The 18413-nt window shown below is 42.1% G+C and overlaps 1 protein-coding gene across 4 annotated transcripts in view; it reads left to right on the top strand.

Annotated features, from left to right (window-relative positions):
- The window catches only part of galnt7 (UDP-N-acetyl-alpha-D-galactosamine: polypeptide N-acetylgalactosaminyltransferase 7), a 114214-nt gene that overhangs the window by 84511 nt on the left and 11290 nt on the right, over positions 1–18413 (top strand). For all 4 annotated transcript variants that reach the window (XM_077570322.1, XM_077570323.1, XM_077570320.1 and 1 more), the window contains 3 exons: positions 2699–2801; positions 2901–2999; positions 3678–3806. In XM_077570322.1, the coding sequence (XP_077426448.1) occupies positions 2699–2801; positions 2901–2999; positions 3678–3806 (331 nt within the window). The remainder of the gene's footprint in view (positions 1–2698; positions 2802–2900; positions 3000–3677; positions 3807–18413) is intronic.

Here is an 18413-nt window from a genome sequence, read left to right as displayed (position 1 = left end):
AGTTGATTGCTGATATGGTTACGACCTCAGTTTTGTTTAGAAAACATGAAGTAGAACTTAAGCCAGTATCATACACCGGTAGTCATTGTTTTCAAGATTATTATGCATGGTGGTTTACATATACCTTTGGAAAAATGTTCCCTTGAATGGATGCCAGATTTGAGCTTTTCCCTTGAATGGATGCCAGATTTGAGCAAGTGCTTGCCTATGAGTCTACTATGGGCAGACCTCAAAATACTGACCCTCCAAGACATGTAAACTACAGTGGGTTTTTTTCCCGCAAATTAGGGCCCAAGCAGCAACGGCTACGAGGTCCCTAATGTTTTTGCAATTATGCAGTTGCTTTTTATTATCTTGTTGATTTTGTGGATTTTTGTCAAACCGTATAAAAAAAATGTTTTTAAGAAAAAAGATGTTAAGTGGGAACACTGTAGTGCAACAATTAGAAAAATGAAAACCTTCTGTGTGTTATTAATAATTAATTATATGTAGTGAAAGTTTGTTTAAGTGCATAGTAACTTTGAGCTGTGAGCCATAAATGTCTCAACACGGGGGATATTGGTAAACATGGTAAGATATTTGAATTTTTTATGTTTTTCAATTTTTGGGTGATTTGATGTTTTTGTTAGAGCAATGGATTTTATTGAATTGAACAAAAGGTAATACAATGTGAATATTACCAAGTATAATTGATGATTTTTTTTTTTTTTTAAATGAGTTTAAATTGTTCCAGCAAAACAACTGGACGTTATAATTATGGCTAAAGCATGGTGTAAATATATCATGTCTCTCTATATGGCATATTAGTTTTTTGGAGTGACAAATGAAAGTCACTTTGTAAGTGACATTAAAAAAATAAATACATGACCGAGGTATGAAGATTATGGTTAGATAGTTTGGATTTAGTTAAAATGTATATGAGAATTATAAAAGGAACATGGCAGTTTAGCCCGCTTGGAATTTTGTGTGATAGACTATTTAATGTGCCTATTGTAAATAACCTGCTGAGCTGAGCAGATGAAAGATATTGATTTAAGTGACTATATGAGGAGATTGTTAAATGGCAAGTGAAAATGTTTAATCAAATGCCAGACAACTCTCTGCCTCTGCAGGAAGGCCAACCTCCCACCAAGGGTTGTGACTGTGTTTTGATCAAAGGTGCAACCCCGAGGTGGGAAGATCCTTGTAAGTGTTGTTGATGACCCCAAATGCTGTGAAGATCATGGATTCACCTATCGCACGGCACAAAATAGGTACCATTGACTAACAGCTTGTCCGGTTACGGAGTGAAGCCTGACCAAATCAAGGTCAGAGAGGAGAAAAAAACAAGCATCTTGTCTAGCTGTGGACCTGACCAAGTCAGTCTGAGGAGGATGGGAGTACGCTCCCCCACAAGGTTCCTCTACCGCTATGAAGTCCAGGGAATTGTGCAGGAAGGGACAAATCGAGTCCCTCTCCTGAATTGAACGGGAGGGTAAGATACGATCGGACTCATTCGGGGCTGTCTTTTGTGTTTTATTTTTTGTTTTTGGGGCGACCTTGAGAAGGAAGAGAAACAGCTGGCTGAATTACTAACACTGAACAACATGTACAGAAACAATGGACATTGCACACACTGGATTACAAACATTGGACAATACACACATTGGAGCAAGTCCCAATTAATGTCCCGTTAATGTTTTTTGATGAAAAGAGAATGTCACGTAATGCTCTCAGTGGTGTCCAAAGTCGGTCCTCGAGGGCCGGTAGTCCTGCAGGTTTTGGATGTCTCCTTTCTCCAACACAGCTGAAGCTCATCAGCAAGCTCTGCATAAGCCTGATAACGACCCTGTTGATTGGAACAGGTGCGTTGGAGCAGGGAAACCTCAAAAACCTGCAGGACTACCGGCCCTCGAGGACCGACTTTGGACACCACTGCGTCTATGTGGTATTGATATTATTGACAGAACTATAAGATGAGGATTTGGATGACACCAAGAGAAAGGATAAAAATGATTACACATTTTTTGACAATATGTTGTTTAAATGTGCTTTTCATTTGATAAGTAGGGGGGAATGTTGGAAACATTGTTTAATGAGTTATCAAACGAATAAGCAATTGAAATGCAACACCCACACACAAACCAGATGCATGTTTTTTTTTTATCATTGTGAGTTTAGTACCGCCTTTTGTTCCGCCTTCTAAACTTGTGAATAAATGTGCAGAGCAAGGAGGTGGAGGCTGTCTCACTGAGTTGCATCATTTGAGGAAGATTTAAATATGACCCTGACAGAAACCCTCCATCAAAACAATGCGAGTGTGATATGAGGAAGCAATTTCAGCTCGGCAGGACTGTTTTGTTGTAACTGACTGACGTGTCTTTGTATCAGGGACAGATTTGAAAGAACATCCAGCAACTGTCCTCTCCTACATAAACGTATGTGCATTTCATAAGAAAGTGTGAACTCTCATTAGAGAGTGTGACTGCATTTGATTCAGGGTCTCAACTAGAATACAGAGAGGCGCGGCAGAGGCTGAGGAGGGGTGTCAGAGAAGCAAAGCGGAGATACAAGTGCTTTGATGAGCATTTAAATTCAATCAGCTCCAGGAACATGTGGCAGGCAATGAATAACCACTGGATATAAATCCAGCAGAGCAGTCCTGAACCCCGTGAACAGCTCCCTCCCTGACACCCTGAATCTTTTTTTTTTCCCTCAGGCAAGAACATCGGTGTAAGAGCTTCAAATGGTTCATGGAGGAAATAGCTTATGACATTCCATTACACTATCCCCTGCCTCCCAAAAATGTTGAATGGGGTGAGGTGAGTAAATAAAACAGCACAACACACAGATACAGTAAAGCATTATGTGTAAATTACTTGCTTTCATAAACTTATTTATGTATCTCTGTCTGTGTGAAGATTCGAGGCTTTGAGACGAGTTACTGTATTGACAGTATGGGACACACAAATGGAGGGAATGTGGAAACTGGACCATGCCACAGAATGGGTGGCAATCAGGTAAATAAAACAACTCAGTAGCTCAAAATCATGCAATGCATGTCTAGTTTTGCCCTGTAGTCTACAATAATTGAATCCAACACCCACTTGTGGTCACATACTGTATTTGAGATGCATTTTAGAACCATTAAGTGAGTGAACAAGAGACAAAGGCAAAGATCATTTTTCATCTTCAAGTTTCATAGCTCATATTTGATTTCAGTTAGTGTTCTTATACCGGTATCGGGAGAGGCCCTGATACTGCATTAAAACAGTGGTATCAGCATCGGCAAGTACTGACAAGTATCATGCAGATTATTACCGACGTTAATATAGGACTTTGGATGCAGCATCTTGTGTCTTGCTTGTGCACGACATTCACTGATGTGTGATGTGTTCACTGAACCAATGGTAGGGCAGCTTTTTCATGTTAGAAAAAAAAACCTAGGTATCGGTACCCGATACTGCAAAACTGTGTATCGGAATCGGTATCGGGGGCCAAAAAAAGGCAACGGAACAACCCTGATTTTAATTTCATGCCACTTAAATTATAAATGATCTTGCTGTGAAGCAGGGTGATACTAGTATATAATAACCATTGGTACTGGGTGCAACCATATTTATATTGGCACACAATTGCCAGTATAGATTTGGCTCCAGGCTCCAGGAAAGTTCATTTATCTGTGATTGTGTTTGCAGCTGTTCCGTATCAATGAAGCCAACCAGCTGATGCAGTATGATCAGTGTCTAACCAGAGGAGGTGATAATTCAGCTGTGATCATCACACATTGTGACCAGAACCATTACACTGAATGGAGGTATTTCAAGGTAAAACAAACACATTAAACATTAATAATGCAATATACCGAATTAACACTGAATGGTCTAAAATGTAAATTGGGAAGTGGGGATGGAATGGAAAAATTAGACCATAACCATTTCATATCTTTTTCAACCAACTAATGTGTCTTATTGTACCAAGTTCAAGGGATGTGTACCTTATTTGAGTTTCTGGTGTCTTTGGTGACTAGCTCAAGGGCACAGTAGTCAGAATGCAGACTTCATCACTCCTACAGCTACTTTGAATTTATTTTGTCCGCAGGGGACGCTATAACTCTAACCGACTCTTAACAGTGGTTCCAAAGTCTGCGTCGTCATTTTTGATTCACAGATAATATATAACTTTACGCATAATGGTGGTGGTGTATGTAGAATTATACTAAGTCCAGAGCACCTCAAAACTACTTGAGGAAATATTGTTTAACTCATTCACTGCCATTGACGGCTATGGACTAAAAAATTCATTTGAACTATTAGTTTAAAACTTTTTTTCACTTTTGTTAACAAGAGTATGAAAACCTAGAATTTTTTTTATAGTACATTTAGAACAGATATAAAATTTGTGATTAATTGTGAGTTAACTGTTGAAGTCATATGATGAATTACAATTGAAAATTGTAATCGCCTGACGCCCCTAATTTTTAATAATCTTTTTGTTTTGTCTAGGTTTTCATACTTTTGTTAACAAAAGTGGAAAAAATGTTAAACTAATAGAAATAGTTCTAAAGATTTTTTTACGTTTATAGGCGTCAATGGCAGTGAATGAGTTAAGAAATAAGTCTTGGGTAAAACTTTCATTTTAACTCTTTCACTGCCACTGACGTTAAAAGACGTCAAGTAAAAACCTACGGAGGGCTGCCAATGACGTTAAAAGACGTCATCCAATTTTTAAAAAAAAAAAATTGAAACGGGTAGAGGGAACCCTTCCGCATCTGTGGTGAAAGTTTCCAGCAAGTCTGTTGTGCCTAATGACTATTTTTGGCCCCTAGAGGGCAGCGATGACTCTCTTTTGACAAGATTAGGTGGGCGTCAGTAGAAGACGTGAGGCGGGGCTAGAGTGTTGAGGGGACATTGGCTGAAGAAGCCATAATGGCGGCCGCTTGCAAGCAGCTCACGGTCGAGCCGTTTTTTTCAAAGACATCGAGCAACGATAAAGAGCACATTGATGACGACGATGATCATCATCGATGATGATGATGGTGACTCCGAGGTTGACGCCGAAGTTGGAAGCGCTGACGCGGCGGCTATGACGATGTTATAAAGGTTCACGGGCGAGCGATGCTGACACCGGAAAACACGGAGCACAACGCTCAGGCGGACGTTCAATCGGACGACGAAGAGTGCCCCGAGTCCAATGCATATTCATCGGAGGAGTGTGTACAGTTTGCTACTTGCTATTTATTCCCCGGAAAAAAAGGCCGTCAAGAAAGTGTAACGTTTGCACGCGAAACGGACAAATGCGAAAGTGAAAGTAAACTGTTGTGCGAGTCCAGCGGCGTCTCTTTGCACGCAGGAGAGCGTTACAAAAAGAAAAACTGTATTTGAAACATCCATAATTGTAAGTAGTACCACAGTTGCACACATTTGTAAATAGTTTGCGAAATTGTTTTGTCAAATTGTTACACTGTTGAATGGAAATAAACGTATTTTGCAAACTAAAAACACTTTATCATTGTTGGTGAAAGCGTTTTACAGAAGTAAAGCACTATTTAGGTGTTTGTGGCATCATTCATGGACAAAAAGAAGTGTACAATTCACTAGAGTGCATGAAATAACATCGTTTCACAAAAAGCTCTTTTTCTCCGCTTTTTGTTTCAAAACAGAGAATTTTGGTGAAAGTAACCATTTTCTATTGTTGATTACTGAAGAACGGAATAAGGTAGAAACAAACTTTTTTTTCTGATGAAAGATGACACTCTAGCCCCGCCTCACGTCTTCTACTGACGCCCAGCCAATCTTGTCAAAAGAGAGTCATCGCTGCCCTCTAAGGGCCAAAAATAGTCATTAGGCACAACAGACTTGATGGAAACTTTCACCACAGATGCGGAAGGGTTCCCTCTACCCGTTTCAAATTTTTTTTTTTTTAAACTGGGTGGACGTCTTTTAACGTCTTTGCCGCTCCTCCGTAGGTTTTTGCAGAACGTCATTTAACGTCTTTGGCAGTAAAATAGTTAAATTCATTTGAAACCATTTCCTTGAGCTTTTGAAAAGATGTAGTTTGCCAGATTAAGCCATCCATTTTACCATATGACACTGTTCCTCCTCATTTCTTTAACCCATTAAGGCCGGGAGCACATGACCTCGTTTCTACCACTAGAGCCGAGAGCGCTTTAGCGCTCTTCTACCTTTAAAGCCAGGAGAGCGGATACGTCATTTAGTTTAGTTTTGACCAATTCTTGGTCTTTTAGCAGATGAAGTGCATTAAAATTGGACCAGCAAATTGGTGCTGTTGTCAAATCCATAATTTTTCATCGTAGGCAGCTGGCCAAGGTTAAGAATCTCCTTTCTCAGCAGCACTTAGAATTACATCTTGGATGGATTACTGTAATGCACTTTATTGCTGCTCGTGGGAGGGAGCACATAACCCAAATTCTGGCATCTCATCACTGTTTGCCTGTGCAATTTAGTGTTCATTTTAAGATTATTTTATTTTCCTTAAAATCTCTAAATGATCTTGCTCCACTTGACCTCTCTTAGCTCCTCCACCCCTACACACCTGCCCAGTGCCTCTGATCAGCGGACCAGACACTACTGGCTGTACCAAGGACGAAGCATAGGCTCAGAGAGAATGGAGCCTTTTCGGTTGCCAGTCTCTCCCTTTTGGAATGACCTTCCGTTATATATTAGGGGGGTGATTTTGTAACAGGAAAAAAAAAGTGACTATTGCAGGGGTGCCTAAACGTAAATGTTTGTTTTCTAGAAAACCACATATAAAAACATATTAAAAACCCTTTATGGGATCTGCATAGAAAAAAAGTCCATGGAACATTAACTTTTTGTTCTGCCATGCACAATCTTAACAAGTAAGAGTTCAACTTACTTGTCAAAGTAGAACATCTCTTACTTACATGACGAATATGTCTCTCAACCCTTTAGGTTTGCCACTCTCTCACTACAACTTCCCTGTGAAAATCACAAAGCAAGCAGGCTAACAAGTCAAACTTAAGTGATACAGCATCTACATGTAACACAAAATATTTCACTACCGTCACCACTATTTGTGGTGTTTATCACAGTAGATTTTATTAGGGCCCGAGCAGCGACCATTCTTCTTCTTCTTCCATTTCTTCTTTTTCTTCTTCTTCTGTGAGGAGTGGGTGGGTTAGAGAGAGGGAGAAGTGCGAAAACTTTTTGAGCGTTTTTTGGTGTTTTTTCATCTCTTTTTTGATATTTATGTATAATAGTTTTTTTCTTTATCTACAGTGTTTTTTTGTAAAACTTAGTGGTTAGTGTCGGTGTTTGTTTTTCGGTGGTGGACCGGCGTAGTCGGTAGGCAACATGCCGGTGGCGGAAACGCCCGCTGCCGAGTTCGAGCGTCTCACTCGCCGGCACGCAGTTAAGCTGTTGCCGGCAGTGGGCTGCTCGGTGGAGGAGGCAGGAATGGCCGTGGGTAAGGTGGTGGGATACAGCAGTATTAAATCTGCGTCCCAAATGAATGGAGCGATCGTTATCTTCCTTGATGACACTAACAAGGTGGGCCAGGTGGTTGAGAGCGGTGTAGTGATTGGCGACACCTTCACACCTGTTCTCCCCCTCGTGAGCCCTGCAAGGAAGGTAACGATCTCGAATGCTCCACCGTTCATTAAAAATGAGGTGCTCGCTAAAGAGCTGTCGAGATTTGGTCAACTCGTTTCACCGATAAAAATGGTGTCTTTGGGCTGCAAGTCACCGCAACTTAAGCACGTTGTGTGTCACCGGAGACAGGTGCACATGGTGCTTAAAGACACGACGGGCGAGCTGAACCTGACATGCACTTTTAAAGTTGAAAATTTCCCGTATATGGTGTTTGCCTCTACCGAACACATGAAGTGTTTTGGGTGCGGTGCGGAGCGGAAGGCGTCCGCTCCAGACAGGAGCGCCCCCCCACCCGGGGATGCGGCGGCGGCCGAAGGGGCGCCCATCGCCCGCGGAGCTGGCGGAATCGGCAGCGCCGGAGGCTCCGGTGTTGGCCGGTCCGTCGGCTCCGGTTGCCCCGGTGACGGCGACGGCGGGGTTGGCGGGTTCGGTTGATGCAGTGCCGGTGGTGGGTGGGGCCGCGGTGGAGTTGACAGGAGCTGGCCCGCCACAAACCGAAAACGTAATAGAGGGATCGATAAAAGAAAAAAAGGGAACGAACGCCGTCATTCTACGACCGTGTGATAATGTGTTTGTGAATGAAAAACATGGCTGATGTGGGTGATGAGGGAATGGATGATGATGACACATTACTGAAAGTGTCACAAAAGAGAAAACTTAATGTTCTGGTGAAAGGTATGGTTAAAAATAGAAAAACGACTGAAAGTGAATGTGATTTTACACAGGATAACAACGATGTACCCTACTCTGTTGAAATGATAAAGAGGTTTCTTGAAGAAACAAAAGGGGTGCGGCAAACCGCCGTATCCGAGCATTTTCCCGATCTCAGGCTTTTTATTAAGTCCGCAAAGCCTCTTTCACGAAGGCTTGGGGAAGTGCTCACCGACCAAGAAATTTATCGGCTCAGAAAGAGCATAGCGAAAGCCAAAGATGAATTGCACAATGATGAAATTGGGGATTAATCTCCTTTTATTGTTGTTTTTGTCAATGCTGTGTTGTCCTAATGGGTCGCTATTTATTTTCCCATTTATGTGTGATTTTAATATGGGAACTCTGAACGTGAATGGTGCCCGGGCTGATTTCAAAAGAGCTGCTGTTTTTAAGATGATGGAATTGAATAGACTAAATGTGTTGTTTCTTCAAGAAACGCACAGCACTGACAACAATGTCTGTGAATGCAATATAGATTTTAAGGGGGAGGTAATTCTGAGCCATGGTTCCAGTGCCAGTGGGAGAGTTGGTATTTTATTAGCTCAGAATTTTTTGCCGGCTTCTTTTAGTGTAGAGGAAATTATTCCAGGTTTTTTGCTGAAAGTTATAGCTTTTTATGAAAATGTTAAGTTAGTATTTTTAAATGCCTATGCTCCAACCAGAGGGGTGGAGAGGATCACGTTTTTAGATAAGTTAGGTGATGCTCTTAAAGCGTGTTGTGGTGATTTCGTGTTTTTAGGCGGTGACTTTAATTGCACAGAAAATCCCGCTCTGGACAGGAATCATCCTGAGCCACACCCTGGGTCGTCTCACAGACTCAGACAGCTCATTAAAGACCACAAGCTGTCTGACCTATGGAGAGTCTTTCATAATGACACACGACAGTACACATGGAGCCATAGGTATGAGAATTATTTATCCCTCGGCAGACTTGATCGCTTTTACTGTTTTAGTCACCTTTTAAATATTTTTAAAAGGTGCTCGATTCGGCCTGTTGGTTTTAGCGATCATTTTCTTGTTTCTTGTTCCGTTTTTATTCAGAACATTCGCTTACGTAGCGCCTATTGGCATTTTAACACAGCTCTTTTGAATAATCAGGCTTTTAAAACAGCTTTTAAGTTTTTTTGGTTATCCCACAGAGAGAGCAGACCCAGTTTTCCCACCATCCAGCAATGGTGGGATTACGGAAAAACTCAAACCAGACAACTGTGCCAGAACTTCACTCGCTTTGCCACGGGTGAGTTGACCCGGACTGTAAGGGGTCTGGAGAGACAAGTAGAGGAGTTACAGTCTTTAGCTGCTTCTACGGGAAATCGAGGAGTTTTAGACTCCCTCAAGTCCAAACAGTCGGCGCTGGCCAGCCTGCTCGGGGTTTCTGCACAGGGGGCGCTGGTCAGGTTGCGTTTTATGAACATCTCGCAGGTGGATGCCCCCTCTCAGTTTTTCTTTGGGCTTGAGAAGAAAAATGGACAAAGGAAGATCATTCATTGCTTACGCACGGGTAGCCGTTCCAAAGTCTCAGATTCTTCTGGGATCAGGAAATATGCTGCCGGTTTCTACAGAGACCTTTATAGGAATGAGTGGTCAAGTAATCCAGAGGCACATGGCAATTTTTTAAGCGGTCTCCCTCAGGTGAGCCAGGAGCAAACCCCTCAGTGGCGACACCAGTGAGGCTCGAGGAGCTGGAAGCTGCCCTGGGGAGCCTGCAGTGTGGCAGGGCTCCTGGCATTGATGGCCTTTCGGTGGACTTTTACAAGTCCTTCTGGCCGATTGTCGGACCAGACTTGCTTGCCGTGATTAACGACAGCATCAAAAATGGGAAACTCCCGTTGAGCTGCAGGAGGGCCATCATCACCCTGCTACCAAAGAAGGGAGACCTGCAGGACATTAAGAACTGGAGGCCTGTGTCCTTGCTGTGCTCGGATTACAAGATCTTGTCCAAAGCGCTGGCCCTTAGGCTGCGAGGGGTGATGTCGTCCATCATCCACCCTGATCAGACCTATTGCGTGCCGGGCAGGCTCATCAGTGATAATATAAATCTAATTCGGGATTATTTGGAACTCTGCAATTCCTTGGCTATTGGGACTGGCCTCATTTCCATAGACCAGGAAAAGGCTTTTGATAGGGTTGTACATCAGTACCTGTGGCAAACCATGGGAGCCTTTGGTTTCAGCCCTGATTTTATAGCCATGATCCGGGTGTTTTATTGCGATATTGAGAGCGTTCTTAAAATAAATGGTGGTCTGAGTGCCCCGTTCGATGTCCGGAGGGGGTTGAGGCAGGGCTGCTCTCTCTCTGGGATGCTGTATTCTCTGTCCATAGAGCCTCTGCTCCACAAGTTAAGGGAAACTTTAAACGGTGTGCACATCCCCCAGTGTTGCATGTCTTTCAAATTATCTGCCTATGCTGATGATGTAGTGGTTTTAACTAAGTCACAAGAGGACATTGACATTTTAAAAAAAGTTGTGACAGAGTTTGGTTTTATTTCATCTTCGCGTGTGAACTGGGGGAAGAGCGAGGCTCTCATGGTGGGAGAGGGGCTGAAGGACAAGCTCAAATTGCCGGGCGAACTGGAATGGAAAATAGGGGGTTTTAAATATTTGGGCATCTTTTTGGGATATGAGACCTACAAAAAGAAAAACTGGGATAATGTGTTGGAGACGGTGAGGGTGAGGTTAAAACGGTGGAAATGGTTACTGCCAAAAATGTCCTACAGGGGCAGAACCCTCATAGTCAACAACTTGGTTTCGTCTTCCTTGTGGCACAAACTAATGGTCTTGGACCCTCCAGCCTCTCTCCTAGAAGAGTTACAGCGCATTTTAATTGATTTCTTTTGGGGGGGCAGGAGGCACTGGGTTCCACAGAGCATCCTTTTCCTCCCTAAAGAAGAGGGGGGGGGCAGGGCTTGGTGCATTTGGCCAGCATGGGCGCTGCTTTTAGACTCCAGTTTGTGCAAAGGCTCCTGACTGGCCCCAAGGATGTTCTGTGGAGACCATTAGCCCGATGCACTCTGCAGCGTTTAGGTTTATGTGGGCTGGATTTTAGTTTGTTTTTAATGGACTTGTCTCGCATGAAAACAGTTTCTCTGCCTTGTTTTTATCGGAGTGTCTTTAAAGTCTGGAACTTCCTGAAAAAACAGCGGGCGGAGCAGGCCGACTCACTGTACTGGCTCATGCAGGAACCTGTCCTCCAGGGAACCCTGCTGGACTACTCTAGCTGGGGGGGAGCGACTCTGTCCAAGACCCTTCAAGCTGCAGGGGTCGCAACGCTTGGCAGAGTGGTGGAGCTGACCGGTCCCAGTCTCGAGGACCCCGCTCCGCTGGCCTCCATTCTGGGGCTACATTCCGTGAGGGTCGTTACACAGCTGCTGAACCACTGGAAAAGTAGACTGGCTGGACATGAGCGCTCCCTCCTCAGTCTGTATGGCAGTGGTTCCCTAACTCCGAACCCAGAGGACGGCTTCCCCACATCGGCCTGCTCCCAGACTTGGGTGACTGCGGCGGCCCCCTGCTGGAGAACATTCCAGCAGTTTCTTTGGGAGCCGCGCCCGGAAAACAATTTTACCGAACAATAGTTAAGACCTTGCATAAAAACAAACTTACCGGACGATTGGACACTCCATGGAGGAGAGTTATGGACGAAAAACTGAAGCCAGCTTGGGGCACTTTATATAAGGCCCCAGTGGTCAAAAAACATGGCGACGTTCAGTGGCAGATCCTTCACGGCATCGTGGCCGTGAACTCCTTTGTCTCCGCGATAAATCCGGCCGTGGCGGATACCTGCCCCTTTTGTGGACACAGGGAAACAGTCTTTCATTGTTTTTATCAGTGCGAGCGTTTGCGTTTTGTTTTTGAGTTGTTTGGTAGGGTTTTTACCCAATGCAATGTAGTTTTTTACAAGCACTCTTTTATTTATGGTTTTAACCACAAGGGCCAGTTCAAGAGGGAAAGCCGGGTTTTAAACTTTGTTTTGAGCCAGGCCAAGATGGGTGTGTGGTTGTCCCGAAAAAGGAAAGTTGACGATGGGGCAGAAGTTGATCCCACGGTTCTGTGTAAAAAGTTGATAAAGTCCAGACTTTTTATTGATTTTAGTTTTTACAAGAGAGCAGGAGATCTGGAGAGTTTTTGTGATATGTGGACTGTTAACGGGGCACTGTGCGACGTGAATGAAGAGGTGTTGTGTTTTAGCGATGTTGTGCTGTGAAAGCATTTTATTTTTTTATCTATTTATGAAATTGCTCTTGCCGACCTGTGTGTTTAGGAAAAGAATGTAAATAAGAGCGGCAAATAAATGTATTTTTTCAAAATCAAATCTTCTTCTCCCTATTTTCCTTTTCCTTTTCCTTCTTCTTTTTCTCCTTCTTCTCCTTGGCCTTCTCCTTTTATCCTCCTTCTTCTTCTCCTCCTCATCCTCCTCAAATGATCGCATTTTTAGGGACCTAAACATTTAAGAATACTTACCAAACTTTGCACACTCATCGGGCCCGGCGAAAAATTTTAAATTATAAAGTTGTCCTAACAACATGGCTCCATAGTGCCCCCTATGACAAAAATAAAAAACAATCCCGGCACGTTTGACCTAGAGCTATGAAAATTGGCAGGCACATGTAGCACCCAGAGATGCACAAAAAAAGTCTATAAGTCTAAAAATGTACAGGAAATGAGCTATGAATTTTTGAATGTCCAATTTTTTGCACATTCACTGCAGTCATACTTCTTACCTCCTTGCCAACAGTTTCCAACTGACTGACTTCAAACTTTGCATGTATCATCTCGAGACCTGGGACAACAACTGGGAAAAAAAATCTTGACTTTTCGGAATACTATATGTCGGGTGCGGGGCATCAAATATTGCCCTTACAATTTCATTTGTCCAGAAAGAGGAAATGCTTAATAACTCCGCTGTACAAGCTCCCAAAAACTTTTCATGCATCTTAATAGTAATAGTCACGGTCTGAAAACATCTATGTGATAAAAGTTGGTTCTACGTATAGCGCCACCTAGTGGTGACAACAAATGTCATCTGTCATACCGTTGAAGGCATCCAGTTGAATTTTTTTTTTAATTTTTGAAAGCCTTAAGATGTTGACCATGCCCCACACTGAATATTGTAACTTCTCGCCAAAGGGCGTGGCTGTTACGGTGCTGCAAAGTCTAATGATTCACCGTGACAATAAAAGCTGCTAAGTGGGGGCTGTGGGCCGGTGGGGTGTCTGGCAGGCCTGCCGTGCCCCGTTCTGCTGCGTTGGGCTTGGGGCGCTCCTGGGTTTGCTCTCCGGCTGGTGGCCCCTGCGGAGCCCGGGGGGTTGTGCCTTGGCGCTGCTGTGGCCTGGGGGGTTGTGCTAGCTCTGTCCTGGCCGGGTTCGACGGCTCCCCTCTTTGGTGGAGGTTTTCATGCATGCCAGATCCACCACAACAGCATCTATCAAAATTCAAACACAATCTGCTTCTTCCTCTGGTCGTTGAATCGGTGGAAGCTGATGTGGATCTCACTCTGCTTCATCTATCCTTCCTTCCTTTCCTCAGTCTTTCCTTTGGTCTCTTGAGGTTTCCCTAATTTGTTGGAATTTAGATGTTTCTGGAGTTGGTGAAAGATTCTGTTTGGCAACCCGGTGGGTAGTAGGTGATGTCTGGTCGGTGCTGGATTTCACTTTCCTTTGTATTCTTTGATCCTTCCTCGGGTCTCCTGACAACGACTCACGACTCTAGCTGGATTCTGAAGTATTCAGTTTAGGTGTGAGTGTGTACACATTAATTCACCTAAAACCTATTGAAAATGGTAATACCATATTTCAATAGGTTTTAGGTGAATTAATGGGTACACACTCACACGCATGCACACATGCACACACACCCGCACATGCACATACTCACGCACATACAAAAAAAAAGAGAGAGAGAGAGCAATGATGATGACATGTCGAATCGGTAAGATTACTGAATGAACAATACTGAGCTCTCTCTCCCCAATTTTTTCAAATAAATAAATATATGCTTTAACATGACCTAGATGATATCACAACAAAGTGTGTGAGTTTTTGCGAATCGCTGTGGGGGTGGTAAGGCATTTTTCGCCAAGAAAACAACGCCGAATTTGAGGGCCCTCAAAATCACAGAACTCATGAAACTTGGCATACACATTTGGTCTGGCAACATAAGCAACATTTAACCGTGTATTATGCGATTTTTACAAAAATGCCTCACTAGCGCTCCCTAGAATTTTTTAATTAAGCAGCCTCGGTTGTACATTTAACTCTTTGACTGCCAAAAACGTTAAATAACGTTTAGTAAAATCCTACGGAGGAGCGCCAAAGACATTAAAAGACGTTCAGCAAGTTTTTTTGGGGAAACTTGTGGAGGAAAGCCTTGGCCAGCTGTGCTGAAAGTATCAAGTAGATCTAGTTAGTATAATGCCTATTTTTGGCCCCTAGATTGCAGCGATGACTCTCTTTGGACAAGATTGGGTAGGCGTCAGTAGAAGACGTGAGGCGGAGCTAGAGTGTTGAGGGGACAATGGCTGAGGAAGCCATAATGGCGACCGGTTCCAAGCAGCTCACGCTTGAGCATTTTTTTCAAAGACGAAAAGCATCGACCAATGCTAAAGAGCACATTGATGACGACGATGATGATAATGGTGACTCCGAGGTTGACGCCGAAGTTGGAAGCGTTGACGCGGCGGCTATGATCACGTCATAAAGCCTCACCGGCTAGCGATGCTAACGCCGGAAAACACGGAGCACAACCGAGCACTTCTGCTCAGGCGGACGTTAAATCGGACGACGAGTCCAATGCATATTCATCGGAGGAGTGGGTACAGTCTGATCACGGAGAAGACACTGGTTCTGGACTACGATGCCACCATGAATGGAGTGGATACGATGGATCAGAACATCTCTTACCACCCGGTATAGGAACAGAAGGACATGAGGAAGCCAGACGTAACACCACCGTAACGTCACCGTATCATAATCTGAGAGTAGACTTGATGGCAACATGGCCAAACACACACTGCAGTATATACTTGCTATTCCCCGGAAAATAAAGCCAGCAAGAAAGTGTAGCGTCTGCACGCTAGGGGGCCATCGCAGTGAAACTAATCTGTTGTGCAAATCCTGCTGCGTCGCCTTGCACGCAGGGGAGTGTTACAAAAAGAAAAACTGTATTTGAAACATCCACACAATTGTAAATAATACCACGGTTGCACACATTTGTAAATAGTTTGCCAAATTGTTTTGTCAAATTGTTACACTGTTGAATGTGAATAAACGTATTTTGCTATCAAAAAACACTTTTTCATTGTTGGTGGTAGTGTTTTACAGAAGTAAAGCACTGTTTAGGTGTTTGTGGCATCATTCATGGAAAAAAAAAGGTGTCAAATTCACTAGAGTGCATGAAATAATATCGTTTCACAAAAAGCTTGTTTCTCCGTTTTTGTTTCAAAACAGAGCATTTGGGTGAAACTAACCATTTTTTATTGTTGATTACTGAAAACGGAATAAGGTAGAAACAAACTTTTTTTTCTGATGAAAGTTGAGAGTCCAATCTTTCATTTGGTAGTATGTGTGTTTCCATAGTCCAAACACAAAATTTTCTGTGGACCTTGAAAGATCAGTCAAAATGCTTAAATCGGCTGGCACCCACGGCATCCCTTTTCTGAAAACGTCTGGCAGTCAAAGAGTTAAGCAAGATCTACAAAAATTTTAGGTATATGAGGAAGCCCAAGACCCATATAAAAAGTCTCTTGGAGCCATATGCTAAAATGAACAGGAAGTGAGCTACGAATTTGTGAATGATCGATTTACAGGGGCCATTCTTCTGCCCATTTCTCCTACACATTTGATCCGGTTGACTTCAAACTTGGCCTAGACCATGTCTAGACCTGGCCCATCAACAGGGAAAAAATCGTTACTTTTAGAAATACTCATTGACGGGGGTGGGGCATCATATTTTGTGTTTCATATTTCCTTCGTAATGAAAGACGAAATGCGTAATAACTCCCCGGTACATGCTCCAAAAAATCCCAAACGTCACATGTATGTTTATAGTCACGACCTGAATATATCTCTATGACAATATTCAGTTATAAATATAGCGCCACCCAGCTCTTGGGTCAACAAAAAAAAATTACGACACAAAGTATTTTGTCCAAAATTTGGATACTGTTTGTAAGTGTGATAACTAAGTCATTTATGAATATTTTTATACTTTCCACCACTCAAAATGTTCAATGGTATCAGACTTATCCATACATATGTATTATTTATTTATTTATTTATTCATGTATTTATTTATTTATTTATTGTTGATGCCCTTTGGACAATAAAGGCAATATTACTATAACTTTTTTCTCTTTTCTTCTTATGGAGAGCTCAGTATTGTTCATTCGATTTGACATGTCATCATTGCTCTCCTTTTTTATGATTTTTTTATATATATATATATATATATTTATTTATTTATTTTTTTTTTTTGTATGTGGGTGAGTATGTGTATGTGCGCGTGTGTGTGCGTGCGTGCCTGCAAGCGTGTATGTATTCATTAGTTTACCTAAAACCTATTAAAAAAAATCCCATACTAATAATATAATATAATAATAAATTGCCAAATGCAGAAACATCAATGTAAGTTATCACGATGTGGTGGCTCTCGCTAACAGGCAGAATTAAGTAACCAGAATTAGGTTAAAAAATTCTATATACGTAGACCATGTTTCTATAAATTTTGATATTTGGTTTTTATTTGAGGCAGATATTTTTTCCATTAAAATGTGATTTATGAGGAGGTTAGACCATTGGTCGATATTCAGTTTGTTTATTTTTCCAGTTAACAAGAATAGTTTTTTTTGCGATAGTAAGGGCTACACGTGTAGATTGAAATTGTTTATGTGATAAGTCAGTTGTTGTTAGGTCACCTAGCAAACACAAGTTGGGAGATAAAGGTATCCTACAGTCCAAAATAGCGGAAAGTTTTTCTAAGACTTTAGTCCAGAAATACATAACCAGGAATACATAACCATAAAGCATGAACATAAGTGTCTGTAGTGTTTTGTAAACATTGGAGACAAATGTCGGAGTCTGAGAGTCCCATTTTCTTCATCATATATTGAGTAATGTATGTTCTGTGAATAATTTTATATTGGATAAGTTGTAAATTTGTGTGTTTTGTCATTTTAAATGCGTTTTCACAAACTTGAATCCAAAAGTCAGATTCCGGTGCTATAGACAAGTCTGTCTCCCATTTCGAGATGGGTAAAGACATTTTATCAGTATATGAAAGTAACTTATATATTTTTGAAAGTTTTTTTGTTGTTGTCGGAAGAAAGCTTGTTAATATCTTTAGCTAAAACAGGCGGTTGGAGCGTACCCCGAAGTGTTGGAATTTTTTTCTTTATCATATTTTTAACTTGTAGATAATGTAAAAAATTTCCGTTTTTTATTTTGTATTTTTGGAGCAAGGATGTATATGATATAAACATATTATCTGAGAAGAGATGGTGGAGATGTGTAATTCCTTTCTGCTCCCACACACCTAAATAAAACGGTTGTTTGTTAAGTTGAAAGTCTGGCTTATGCCATAGGGGAGAAAGCCCACAGGGCTCCACTTGGGCTTTTGTAATTTCTAGTGCCTTCCACCAGGCAGTCAGGGTGGCGGAAATCATTGGGTTTTTAAAACAATTATGTCGCTTAATCGATGTTGTAATAAAGAGTAAATCTAGAAGTCTGAGGTTATTACAATCCTTCTGTTCTAGTTCCAGCCAACAGTTAATGTCTCTGTTGGGTTGTGCCCATAGAACGATATATTGTAGCTGGTTAGCTATATAGTAGTACATAAAATTTGGTGCCTCTAGACCACCTTTGGATTTACTTTTCTGAAGAGTAGATAGACTAATCTTTGCTTTTTTTTTATTCCAGTAAAATTTTGTAACGGCTGAGTCCAACAACTGGAACCATTTAGCCGTAGGTTTAAATGGAATCATTGAGAAAATGCAATATTACTATAACTAACGATGATGTGTGTAAAAAATGCCAATCAGGGCAACTCATTGCCAAAAAATTGAAAAGGACGGGAAGGAAGGATTTTTGATGGTCTT

Source organism: Vanacampus margaritifer, chromosome 7, assembly GCF_051991255.1.
Source record: "Vanacampus margaritifer isolate UIUO_Vmar chromosome 7, RoL_Vmar_1.0, whole genome shotgun sequence".
In the NCBI taxonomy this organism is placed as follows: domain Eukaryota; kingdom Metazoa; phylum Chordata; class Actinopteri; order Syngnathiformes; family Syngnathidae; genus Vanacampus; species Vanacampus margaritifer.
The sequence above is the reverse complement of the archived record's forward strand: the minus strand, read 5'-3'. Positions and strand labels throughout refer to the sequence as shown.